We start from the raw sequence: 12,280 nt of genomic DNA on the forward strand, positions 1-12,280 counted from the left end.
AGATAGCTGTGAAATGCAAAAAACTGAACTTATTTACCAAATTAAAAAGAAGCTAAATAGAAACTGGTTGATGAAGCTGCTAAGATGAAGGCTAAAGAGACGCAGACATTTCTAACTTTGTGTTCCAATTGAGAACAAGCTCATGTTTTCTCCAAACATCTAAGCTTGGCACAAGAGTTTGCAAAACAAAAACCTTTTTCCTCCAATATCAACACGAGTCCTGCTGACTCCAGTCAAAGACGACTTCATATTAAAACTGATCGTCACTTCAAAAAAAAAAAGATTAATTCAAAGGTGTGTTCACTTTTACACCAAGGTTATTGAATTTGTGTATTTTGTTTTGAAATTATTTATAATGGTTTAGTCTCTTAAGGGCCATCGTAGTATGAAGCAGCCGTTTTTGTTTGTATTGGAAAAGAAGTGACTCTGCTGGTGCAAGGCATGTTCCTTCATCATCGCAGTGAACCCCCTGTAGTCCCACTTAGAGGTATAAAGGCTAATCCATATTTAGTTTAAATGAGGGCCATCTGTTGGAGTACGGTGGTGAAAATATGCATTCATTATGTCTGTGTGTGTGTGTGTGTGTTTGCAGCTCTCAGCTGGACAGAGTAGTGAAGTGTTGATGACTCCACCACACGGGTGTGTGTGCGCGCGTGTGTGTGTGTGTGTGTGTGTGTGTGTGTGTGTGTGTGTGTGTGTGTGTGTGTGTGTGTGTGTGTGTGTGTGTGTGTGTGTGTGTGTGTGTTTGCACTCGATCTCAGCTGGATGGTGGATTGGGACATTGATGGATATATGTGCGCATGTGTGCAATTTGTTGCTGGGTTGAGTATCACCGCAGGGATGTGAGGTGGCGGCACAGTGATGGACTGTTTGTGTGACTGTGTGTGTGCGTGCGTGCATCTAAGCAACGGCATACCTTATCTAAGCCAGGCTTTGGTGCTGCACAAGATGTGTGGAAAAAGGATTAGTTGTTTTATGACCTTATTCCTTATCTCACAAGGATTTATAATTCCTCTGCCGATTTGTGGAGATTAAGCAGCTCAGGAGTGTAAAGTGAAGGTTACTGTTTGAGTCCTCTGCTAAACTAAAGATGAGTGGACCTCTGGGCCACTCATAGAGGCATAGGGGCGTCCCTTAAGACGGCCTGTGATTTACTAAAAGGAGTTTTTCACCAATTGGGTTCCAGTGCTTGACCAGGGCTGGAGATGAAGCTAGAATTAGTTAAAGAAACAGTACATGTTTCTACAGCTATATAGCGAACACCAATTATGTGAGCAAAATGTTCTTGCTAATTTGACCTGTGTTTAATGTTGAACATTAGTAATTCTTACTATGCAGATTAATAGAATAAATCTGCAGTAAATCTATAGTGATGGTGTTTTTAAAAAAAATCACCAAATAATGAGCTGAGAACTTTTATTAAGTGAATATTGGGATTTTAACATAAAACATGTTAAGTAAAACCTTTGTTTAAAGTTTAACATAAAAAAGCTTTGTTGCACTGGTCTTAAAGGGACATGCAGTAGCATTGAGTTTTGAAATTTTAAAATAATTTCATGTTTTTTTTATGTCTTTTGCTGTAACAAACACAAACAAAGTCCCTGAGTTTCCCCACATTTTGCTGGAGAAACAGAAGAAACAGGATTCCTCATCTTATTAGAAGTCTTCTCTTTGGAAGAAACCCCGTGGGAAAAGTTAGGTTCCTCTCAGTATGAAACGCTTTGTTTATCACACTACTGTGTTATCTGTGTTCCAATTTGTTCTGTAAGATAACTGCATTTTGTTCCCACTTTGATAATGGCAACTTGTGGTGCAGAGGTTAAGAAGATGAAACGTCTTGTTCTGTTTTTTTTTTTTTTTTTTTTTTCTCAGGGAGGTGACGGTGCCTTCCGTTATCATCCTCAACACATCCAACGAGCAGTACTTCATGCCCAGCGAGCTGATTGAGAGCACGGACCAGCTGGTCCAATTCATCAGCAGCGTCCTGAACGGTTCTGCACAGGTTAACACCCTCCACTCATCTCGTCTCCCTCCGCTGGTTTCTGTTTAAGCTTTCAGCTCAGAATAGCCCATTCTCCTTGTGTTGTACCATTGTAATCACCTCAGTGCTCCTCATTAATCACACATGTTGTCTTGCATTGTAAGTCCTAAGACAATTTGCACAGTAAAATAAAATGCAATCTCCTTTTGCATGTTTAGGTTCTGTTTAGGGCTCTGTCCCGCTTGGACAGATTATCAACAAGTCTTTGAAATAAAACAGCCAAATTCCTGCATTGCTCTGTAATGACAACCTTGAGAAGAGATTTCATGGTTCCTTCCTGCTCTACAGTGAAGGCACCAGATGTATCAAACCATAAGCCAAACATCCAGAGGTTCTGTCTTTTTTTTTTCTGGGCTATTTTCGGCTTCTTAAAACAAACCACCTCCCACAAAAAAGGGGAGCAGCAGAAGCCTGCAGTTTTCTGTCGTCCGGTTCCAGGCAAAGCCTGGGCAGCTTTCAGCTTTTCACATCATGACCATAATGTTTGCCTCTCTCACGGCTGGTCCGGACTTCATGTGTACGCACGCAGAATAATAGTGGTTGGAAAGTATTCTGCTGTGGGTTTCCAGGGAATTCTTGAAGAAGGGGAGATCCCCCCTCCTCTATTAATGAATAAAATCTCTGAACAGATTACAGATGGTAAGTTTTGCTTCAGACATAAAAAGATAAGGATTGTGGTCTGTTCCAACTTTCCACTACTGCTTTTTTTTTTTTTTTGAAGATTTTGAACTCCCTTTTATTGTGGTGCACGACCAGCTTTAGCATTCGAGTCTTCTGTACTTGAAAAGCATTTCTTTCTCTTACGTTTCAGTAAGGGAAAGAAATGCTCAAATGGCGTTCTATAAAAAGCATTGTGAAAACTCCTGCATCCATCTCCCTGCAACAGAAGCTCAGTGTGCAACAGCTGCTACCTGAAAATTAGCCTCATGCCCTCTTCCAGCTAATTTACTGAGGTCCTGTTTGGGGCAGAGCTAATTAACTGGACATCCTGATGAATTAGCATCAGCACACATCATTCATTTCTAAGCCCAGATGCTTTTATAGGCAAATGAGGTCAGAGCTGAAACATGGGACACAAACTAAAGCTGGGGACATTTAGTCATTTTTTTCCTGAAATACACATTTCTATTGGAAACGTGTTAATCACATGACTTATCATGTTTCTGCAGTGTGGTTTTTGACAACAAACAAAGATGTTTTTGTTGTCAAAAATATGTTGTCAAAGACAACATCTTTGTTGTCAAAAACATCTTTGTTTTTGACAACAAAGATGTTGTCAAAAACCACAAATAGACCCCAGTTTTTTCTATCCTTGATTGTTTTGCAACACATTTCCCTAACCATCCCTATATTCATATTTTTTTTGCTCTTAAATTTAATTCAAGGTGGCATTTAAAAAGGTCTTAAAAAGTCTTACATTTGACTTCTTGCTGTAATCTGCAGATACCTTTCTATCTATCTTTCGACTAAATACTTGCACTCCAAACCGGCTGTTTAGCACAGTTAAGTAACCAAGAGGTCATCAGTAGGACAGACGAAGATTAGGCAAATATGAAAGAATCTGAAGGAAACAGATTTTTTGCATCTGAAGTGTTGAGTGTTTCAAGAAGGTACTGATCCTTTGAGGGAGACACATGCATTTAATGCATATTTTAAAATTGCAGATAAATAAAGCAATATGTAAAGTCCTTAGTGGCTCTTCTGTTTTCATTGAATTGTTTCTCTGCAGGCATACGGCGGCGACGGCTTCATCCAGCGGATCAAACGCGTGGCCTTTGACGCCAGGTCCACCATCATGGTAAGATGTTGAGATTTCTGCTCAGGCTGCTGCATGATGGCAGTCAGAGATTACCTTCCAAATTAAATGCTATAGAGAGCAGGTAGAAAACATTGCATGGATGCAGGGAAGCAAGCAGCAGAGCAGTGAGACAGGGAGGAGAAGAGGGACAGGAGGTTGGACTTGATTCTCCTCCCACATTTGCCCTAAGTAGCTTTTTTGGGAGAGCAAGTGTTTATACTACCACCGGTGTGAGAGGAATGTATACACAGCTGTGTTGTAATGCATTACAGTCCACACACCAGTACTTGCATTTGGGTTAAACTAATTACTGCTCTCCAACATGTCCTTTACAGAGGGATGTAGAAAAGCAGCCAAAAGTAACATAAAGAACACTAGTTTTAGTTAAATTTAGAAAAGCAAATATTTGCTTTAGTTCCTCCAGGTCATAAAAATCTGAATAATTCTTATTTTTTCTGAGTTAATAGCGTTGGTATATTTATATTTAGAGCCCAGACCCCTCAGGAATTGAAAATATTTGCCTGAATGCGTGGGAGGACCTTCTCATGGGGCCGCGGGGAGTTTTGATAATAAAATAATTCTATGACCTCGTTCCTTGTGGTGATCCACTCCTAAACCTGACACAATATTTAAAGTGTCCTACATTTATTTGGAAGTAAAAAGGACTGGACTGATTCTCAAGTAAACTTCATCCTAATTTGGAAATGCAAGTCTCATATTTTGAAGAGAGAGTTTAGAGGCATACAAGTTGAGATGTTATCTGGTATGGTGTTTTCACAATCAGTGATGATTTAGGAAGCCGTGTAAAAGTCTGCACTGCTATCTACCCGGACATGTCGGAGCTCGTCATGCTTCCCTCTGTTGACAAGCCTCTTAGAGATGCTGATTTCATTTTCCAGCAGGATGTCTACCCTCAATAATTTATCAGCAAAAATGTTTTGTTTTTTTAACTGAGAATGTTGCTCAGCCTTGTTTATTTATTATTTCCGAGGACGTTGTAAGGATGTGCCGCTATTATCCATCAGTATTTTTGATTAAAGCATGCTAGACATTGGGAGCTCAAAGTATCAAGCCAATGTGTAATTAAAGTATATTTAAGTACAACAAATGATAGTGTACATTATCTGGAGTTGATGCTGATGCCAAAATGCAAAGTAGGATTTGTGGAAATATGTTCGTTGAAAGATCAAGTTTGATTAATTTATATTGCACAACAATAACAAGCAAGAGTTTTGTTTTTACGTCATCTGTTAGATGGAACAGAGGTTATATATGTAAAAGGCTTGGGTAAAAACAGAAAGAAATGAAACTCAACCTACTATTGTTTCCCAAAATAAGCGAGCTGTGAGCATCAGCATGACCAGAATAGAACAGAAACGGTTAATGGACATCACACTGACGCCAAGGAGCTTATCTAAATGAATCTGACGGGATCATGAGGAAGCAACATTAGGCCCAGTGAGTCATATCCAGATGAGTTAGCATAGTGCAACCAATCCTTACCTCATCTACTGTCTCATTGCTCTGCCGATTACCATCACTTTTCCATCGGCAATAACCGGAGGTAACCTGAATCATTTTCCTCTCCAATTCTCAGTAGCAGTCACAATCTACAACCAAATGCTCCCTCCTGGGTATTTTTTTATTTTTTGTATCTATCTGTGATATTGTCGTCAAATGAAACATTTTTCACAAAGGACTAAAACTCCTCTCAGCTGACCTCTGCATTGAGTTTTAAAGTGGAGATGATGGATTGTACATTTTACTGCAGCAGTATGGAAATTGGAAAAAAAAAAAAGTAGCAGATGGAAGAAAGTGAACTTGGAATAATAAAAAATGCCTCATTTAGGTGTATGGAGATTTTGTAGAGTTCTGTATGGTTTTTGTACCAATTTAGTGTTGTAAATTATAATGTGAAGAGTGTTCTAATAAGGAGAAAATTAGAGTACAGTTTTACTTATTTAGGAAAGTACGTTGGCACTCTCTCATTAGACATAAATATTGGAACCCATGCAGGTATGCCCAAAATTATATTTAAAATAAATGGACAACAAAGTGGGGTAATTTAAAAAAATCTGCAATGTTTATCTGTGTATTAAACCACAGACTCTTTATGAGAAACCCGAAAAGCTGCTAATAAAAGCAGCGACGTGAACACTGATTTTGGAAGCAGTGTTTGATAAACAGTTGCCGAGAGGAAGGATCTACAATGATGCTCCTTTGCACACTTAGGATGCAGAAGTCTGTCACTGAAGGACCTCTGCAGTTCTGCATTAGCTTCATGTGAGAGCATCCAAGTGAATAATAAAAACGTACAAAGAAAAACCAAGCACAAATTAAGCTTAAAAAAAATTAAGTCTGTTTTTGTTCCTTCAAATTATTTCTGATCTGCTAATTAAAACCCTGGTGATGCAGTTCAAATGAATAACTAGATAACTGTGTTTTCATCTAAAGCTTAGAAGCACTTTCAGCTGATATACTTTGATCTGTAAATGGCATCTTTTGAGAGGTTTGATGTTTGATAAACAGTAACTCATCACACAACAGTTCAAACACACCGAATTGATATATTATTAGTATGTGCTTTTTTTTTGTGCGAGAGGGAATTGAGAAATAACAGCAGAGCCTGATAAGGAGACAAAACTAAGATTAGGGGCCCGTTGACCCCTATTTCCTCCGATGTGTGTTTGCATCCGGCCTTCTCTTAAAAAGCGATCGTGGACAGTTCACGTGCGTAACTGTGGTTGGCAGCTTCATTATATTTCACGAGAGCAATCAGTATTCTTGTTTCCAGTGGGATGTAGCGGATACCATAAATAATCAAACTATTCCTGCACAAGTTCACTTCGGTGTGGATTTTTGCTGGTTCGGACACAGTTGAAATTGTACTTGCAAGCTCAAATATATCCATAACACCAGTGATATTTGGTTCAGGTTGTCTGCTAGTTTAACCTGAACCATGTGCGTTTGATGGCCATAAACACGCTTCTGGTATATTTCTGATTTTACCAGCAAAATTGGTTTGTACAGAGTTGGCATGTTGAGAAGGTGGTGAGGAAAAAATGGTTGTGCATCATCTTATAATGTAAATATCTATTGCTAGCTATAAGTATAAAGGTTACATATACACACTGTTAATTGAATGATAGATTACCAATGGGGCCTGAATAAGACATCAAAGTTGTTTTTGTCCTTCACTACAATTTAATCAAGTATTTAAAACAAAATAGAATGAAATCACTTTCTTTTAACTCAGAAGTGGTTTGAGCATATTGTCATGAGGTAGTTATTTTTGCATAGGTCTCGTCTTCAGTCTTACCAGATCGTTCATTTGGAACATTTTTTTCAATTCAAGTTATGATTCTAAAGAATTTCAGATTTTTGTCTAGGTTTAGGGGTCATCCATGTTGATTTTGCTAATGTTAAAGGAGTTTTAACCATACACTTGTAAATTTTACAAACACAAAGTTAACTACTGCAAAAGCAAAATATGGTCTTTTATAATTAAGAAACTATGAAGAGGATAATTAGAAATGGATTAAATTAATCTGTTTTAGTTTAGAAAGTTAACAGGATGATGTATTCCATATCGGCCACTGTGGAGTTTCTTTTACTTCAAAGTTTTCTGATTCCAGACAGTTCTGTTTTCTATTTCACAGAGCTTGTATTGAACTACTGGACAGTAACTGCACAGTGGCGTAGTTGGTAGCACTGTTGCTTTGCAGCAAGAAGGTTCTGGGTTCGATTCCCGGCCCCGGTCTTTCTGCATGGAGTTTGCATGTTCTCCCTTTGCATGCGTGGGTTTTCTCCAGGTACTCCAGTTTCCTCCCACAGTCCAAAAACATGACTGTCAGGTTAATTGACCTCTCCAAATTGTCCCTAGGTGTGCGTGTGTGTGTGTGTGTGCGTGTGTGTGTGTGTGTGTGTGTGTGCATGCTTGTGTGTCTCTGTGTTGCCCTGCGACAGACTGGTGACCTGTCCAGGTGACCCCGCCTCTCGCCCGGAACGTTAGCTGGAGATAGGCACCAGCAACCCTCCTGACCCCACTGAGGGACAAGGGTGTAAAGAAAATGGATGGATGTATTTATTATCATCATATTTTGAATTTAACGAGGAAAAGGGAAGCGCCTTTTATGCAACCACTGTGTACAGCTAACACACTTGAGCGTCTTGTTAAGGTAGTCTGAGGGTAAATTACCATCAAAGGGACCATTAAAAAGCATATTCGCTGTAAAGTGAATCCACTCTGAGATCTTGGACCCCACAGGAGAGCCTTTTGCCTTGCCTGGCTAATCCAGACTTAATTAAGACAAGAAGGAAGGGTTTAACGAAAGGAATCTTTGCGAATGTTAATTTATGCAGATGATTAATGGCTTTTACCACTGGTAAGTGTGTGCTCATTTAAATAGGATGCCAGAGTGTGAAGTTATTAATCTAATTTCTTTCTCCTGTCCTTTGCCGTGCCTTTCCCTCCCTCTTTTCCCCCTTTTTTTGTTCTCCGTTGCCTCCCTTCCTCCGACACCAGTCCGTGTTTCGCAGCTCTCCTCTGCTGGGCTGCTTCCTGTTTGGCCTCCCGCTCGGCGTAATCAGCCTGATGTGCTACGGCATCTGCACGGCCGAATCAGACGACGGCCTGGACGAAAAAAGGGAGGGGCTCACCGACGAGGAGGAAGAAGAGGACGATGAGGAAGAGGAGCAGCAGCGACAGGCCGCTGAGCTGGAAGGCCCTGAAGAGGAGGACGACGCCGGAGAAAAGGATCCCGAGGAGAAGAAGACGGATTAATGCAGGAGCACACGACGGACGGAGGATGATTGGCTCAGTCAGTGACATGAAACTCAAAGACGTGTGTGTGATGCTACTTTGCTCCTTTGTTTTTCATCTCACTACCACTCAAAGCCCCTCCAGCACCGACTCGTCCTCTACCTTTGAGTTCTGTGTGTCGTTTGCTGGACTGGCTGCCTGGCGGAGCCTCTGAGTAAAAAACAAAATAACAGCCTGTTTGGTTACAGAGCGTCAACAAAATTTACAAGAAGGGGGGATGGCTGTGAACACATCACCTTATTTATTGAGATCCAATCATGTGATAGGTTTCACTTGGTTAGATATAGTTACATCATTCAAAAACCACTAATAAAATTTTTTAAATTTTTGTCATGTCCCAAAGCGTTTTACTCTTTCCCGTTTTAAAGTAATAACCTCCTGACATTTGAAACGGATACGTCTTGCCTTCGAAATCTACTAGGAAACGATCAGGTTGCTGTTTTTCTGTCCATCAATCTGCAGCGCTTTGCGAAAAGTATTAACGCCTCTTGAATATTTTTCAAATAACTCCACAAACGTCATTGTGTTACATGAGGATTTTTGTGGCAGGTGAGCACAATTACTATTATTAATACTTATTCCAGCTTTGTACATCTGAAGAGCACATTTTTGCTCTTTGCAAAGCAGCTCAGGCTCAGACTGGATGGGAGTGTCTGTGAACATCAATTCAACTTTGGTCTGTTCTGAGACATGCATTTGATCTGAATCGTTCTGTTGTAGCTTCCTCTTAGGGATCCTCTTGGGCTGCTATGAACAATCTTGCCACAAAGGCACAACTGTCTGATAACAGATTCTCCCACCTGAGCTGTGGATCTCTGCAGCTCCCCCAGAGGTAACCACAGACTTATTGTTGGCCTTTCTAATAGGTTTTCCTGTACCTGGGCTGCCAGATTAGACTGATAGCCATGTGATACTCTGTTCACTTAACAGTGACTTCTGAAGGCAATTGGGCCCCATTGCATTATTTTTACTATACTATATTTTTTACTTATGCAAACTATTTCGTTTTTTTAAATTAGAAAATTGTCAATATTATTTAAACAATGTTCTTTCACAAAAAAAAAAAATCCTCAAAATAGCTCAGAATTTTGTTGGCAAGTGTCAAAATGAGGGGAAAAAAAAAGGTCAAGGGGTATTAAAACTTTTGGAAGGCTCTGTAAACTGAAGGTGATGTTGTTAATATGCTTAGAGAGAAAAAGAAGTGCCCAGGAAGGAGGACCTGCCATAACTGAAATGTGCTTATTTTTTTGTACTGTATGACATTGCCTGAAAACATTTCTTCTCGCTGTTCTTGAACGGGCACAAAGTGCAGAGACAGTCTTGCATTTAGCCTATTTTTCTGTCAGCCACCTGTCCATTTGGGTTGCAAAGTGACGAGAAGCGCTCGAATGGTAATTTGTATCACTCTTCGTGATGCCAAAAATAGGTGCGATTTCTTCCTTTTTTTTTTCTCTCCCCCCCTTTTTAAAAATCCATTTCCACCCAAAAATGACCAACCTTCTGAAAACATCTTGTATAGATGGGTTCTACCTGTCAAGCAAAAGCCATAACATGCATCAATGGCTCCTGTGGCTCTCCTAACAACTCTTATTCCTCAAACAGACAGGAGCTGTCTGTTGGCATGTTTCATTCTGTCCTCCATCACTGGTTCCTTTATACAATTTGCCTGGCAGGTGAAAGTTTACATTCAGTGCTCTGACATGCACACTGAGCATAAGAAATATGAGGACCCTTTTTTTTGTTACATCCCATTTTCAACTGGTCTCAAGGTTCTTTGTCTTGCTTTTGTTTCTCTATGACTAAAATTTGTGAATTAGATGAAATCCATTGATGGCTTCATCTTTTTTTTTTTTTTTTACTTATTTTATGTTCTTGTTTTTGTGAAAAATGCACAAATGTGGTTGGACCTTGAGATCAACGTTATTGCTTTGAAAACATTCTGGTGCCCATTAAATGACTTTGTTTCCTAGAAATACCAGAGCTGAACATTTTCCAGCCTGTCCCGTTTTGAACTTTTTGGAAAAGCTACCTAATTTTCTTTTAGAAATTGGGATAATAAAACTTTAAATGATCTCTGTGGAAACCGAGGATGGTTGAACATCTTTATTAATGGACTGGAAACAGCTGACCCTGCTGATAGATAAAATCTGCTCACCAGCAGCAAATAAAGTAAAAATAAACCAGAATTTAAAGTGCTGTTTAAACTTGTTAAAACATAAATCTAGACTTATCGGCAAAAGCAGGCCTGATTTTAATTTAATTTAATTTTTTAACAGATGGAGGTCATCTGTAATCTCTACTGTGAAACTGAGCTTCCCTTGCCTTGCCTTTGGTCTTTGTAGTTACCTACTGTTCTTCAGCAAACTTTCCTCTTTGAGTGTGAACTGAGATTGTGTAACTTTATTAAAGATTTTAATAAAGATGTTCCCCTTTTTCTTGTCTTGTTGTCTTTTTATAAAATATTTTTCAAAGCCTACATAAACTACGTTTTTATCAGGTAGTCTACTCTGTGGGGTTCAGTGAAATGGCCCAGAGTTGGTGTAGAAATTGAGGAGAAGGAGCTTTTGTTTACAATTTCTAAAGGTGTTCCCCAAGGATCTATTTTGGGTCCCTTTGTATTTTCTGTCTATGCCAGAGTATGTCTATATGCAGACGATGGTCTTTTCAGTCACTTCATTGTCTTCTGAAACGAAAGTTGGATATTAACTAAAGGAAGATTAAATGTATGACTTCTGATGGTTGTGTTAAACCAGATATGTCCCTCCTGTTTTTATATGGTGAAAGTAAAGAAAATGCCTTTGTTTAAACTCAGATCTTCACATATTTTGGCTAAAAAAACATTTTGTCTGGCATTAGAATAGATATTTAAAAAAAACCATAAAATATATTTATTCACAGAAACTGCTTGGAAATTAACAAAAATTGACTCTGAGGTATGTAAAATATACTCTTATTTTGCTGTCAAGGACTTATTTCAACCAGTGGGAACCATTGAGCCAACAAATAAAACTGTCTGCAGTTGTGAATGTTGGATTATAACTGATTATAGCATTAATGTTTTGGCTGCTTTGCTTGGACAGCTGGACAAACCTGGCTGCTTAAAGCCCGACGCAGTAATGAGATAAAAATTGAGTTGGTACACGGTCCGGAAAATGGTATGGAAAAATTATTTCTTTGTAAAATACCTCCCTCTTTTCAGAGCCCAGTATTCTTTCTCCTTTGCTTAGTTTTGTCCATTCTTACTTTCATTACTTCAGTCCTTCCTGGTTTTCTATCATTCTTTCTTTCCTTCTGTGTTCTTCCCTCTTTGCTCTCGTGTCACTAAATCCTTTCTTGTTTTGTGGACGTTCTTCCAGAATAATCCCTGCCATTCCTCTCCTTTTCCTTCATTGTGCACTTCATTCCTGGTGTCATTTCTACTTTCTTTCTCCCCTTCCTTTCCAAATTCTTTTTTATTGCTGTAACTAGAAAAGTACATTTAATATCTTTTAAAATACAAACACTGGTAAATTTAGTCTAGAAAAGTGATGTTCTTGCATTAAAAAATAAGCTCTGTCAATAGGAATTTTCTGATTGTGAGAATTAAGATTTAAGGTCTTTGTTTTTTTTTTGTATGAAC

General features: G+C 39.0%; 1 protein-coding gene across 1 annotated transcript in view; it reads left to right on the forward strand.

Moving 5' to 3' along the window:
• The window catches only part of tmx3b (thioredoxin related transmembrane protein 3b), a 44,636-nt gene extending 33,542 nt beyond the window's left edge, over window positions 1-11,094 (forward strand). Inside the window, exons 14-16 of the mRNA XM_008396569.3 lie at window positions 1,873-2,002; window positions 3,771-3,839; window positions 8,365-11,094. Of these exons, the coding sequence (XP_008394791.1) occupies window positions 1,873-2,002; window positions 3,771-3,839; window positions 8,365-8,622 (457 nt within the window). The 3' untranslated portion in view covers window positions 8,623-11,094. The remainder of the gene's footprint in view (window positions 1-1,872; window positions 2,003-3,770; window positions 3,840-8,364) is intronic.
• The last annotated feature ends 1,186 nt before the right edge of the window (window positions 11,095-12,280 follow it).

This window comes from Poecilia reticulata, chromosome 20, assembly GCF_904066995.2.
Source record: "Poecilia reticulata chromosome 20, P_reticulata-male-v2, whole genome shotgun sequence".
Taxonomy (NCBI): Eukaryota; Metazoa; Chordata; class Actinopteri; order Cyprinodontiformes; family Poeciliidae; genus Poecilia; species Poecilia reticulata.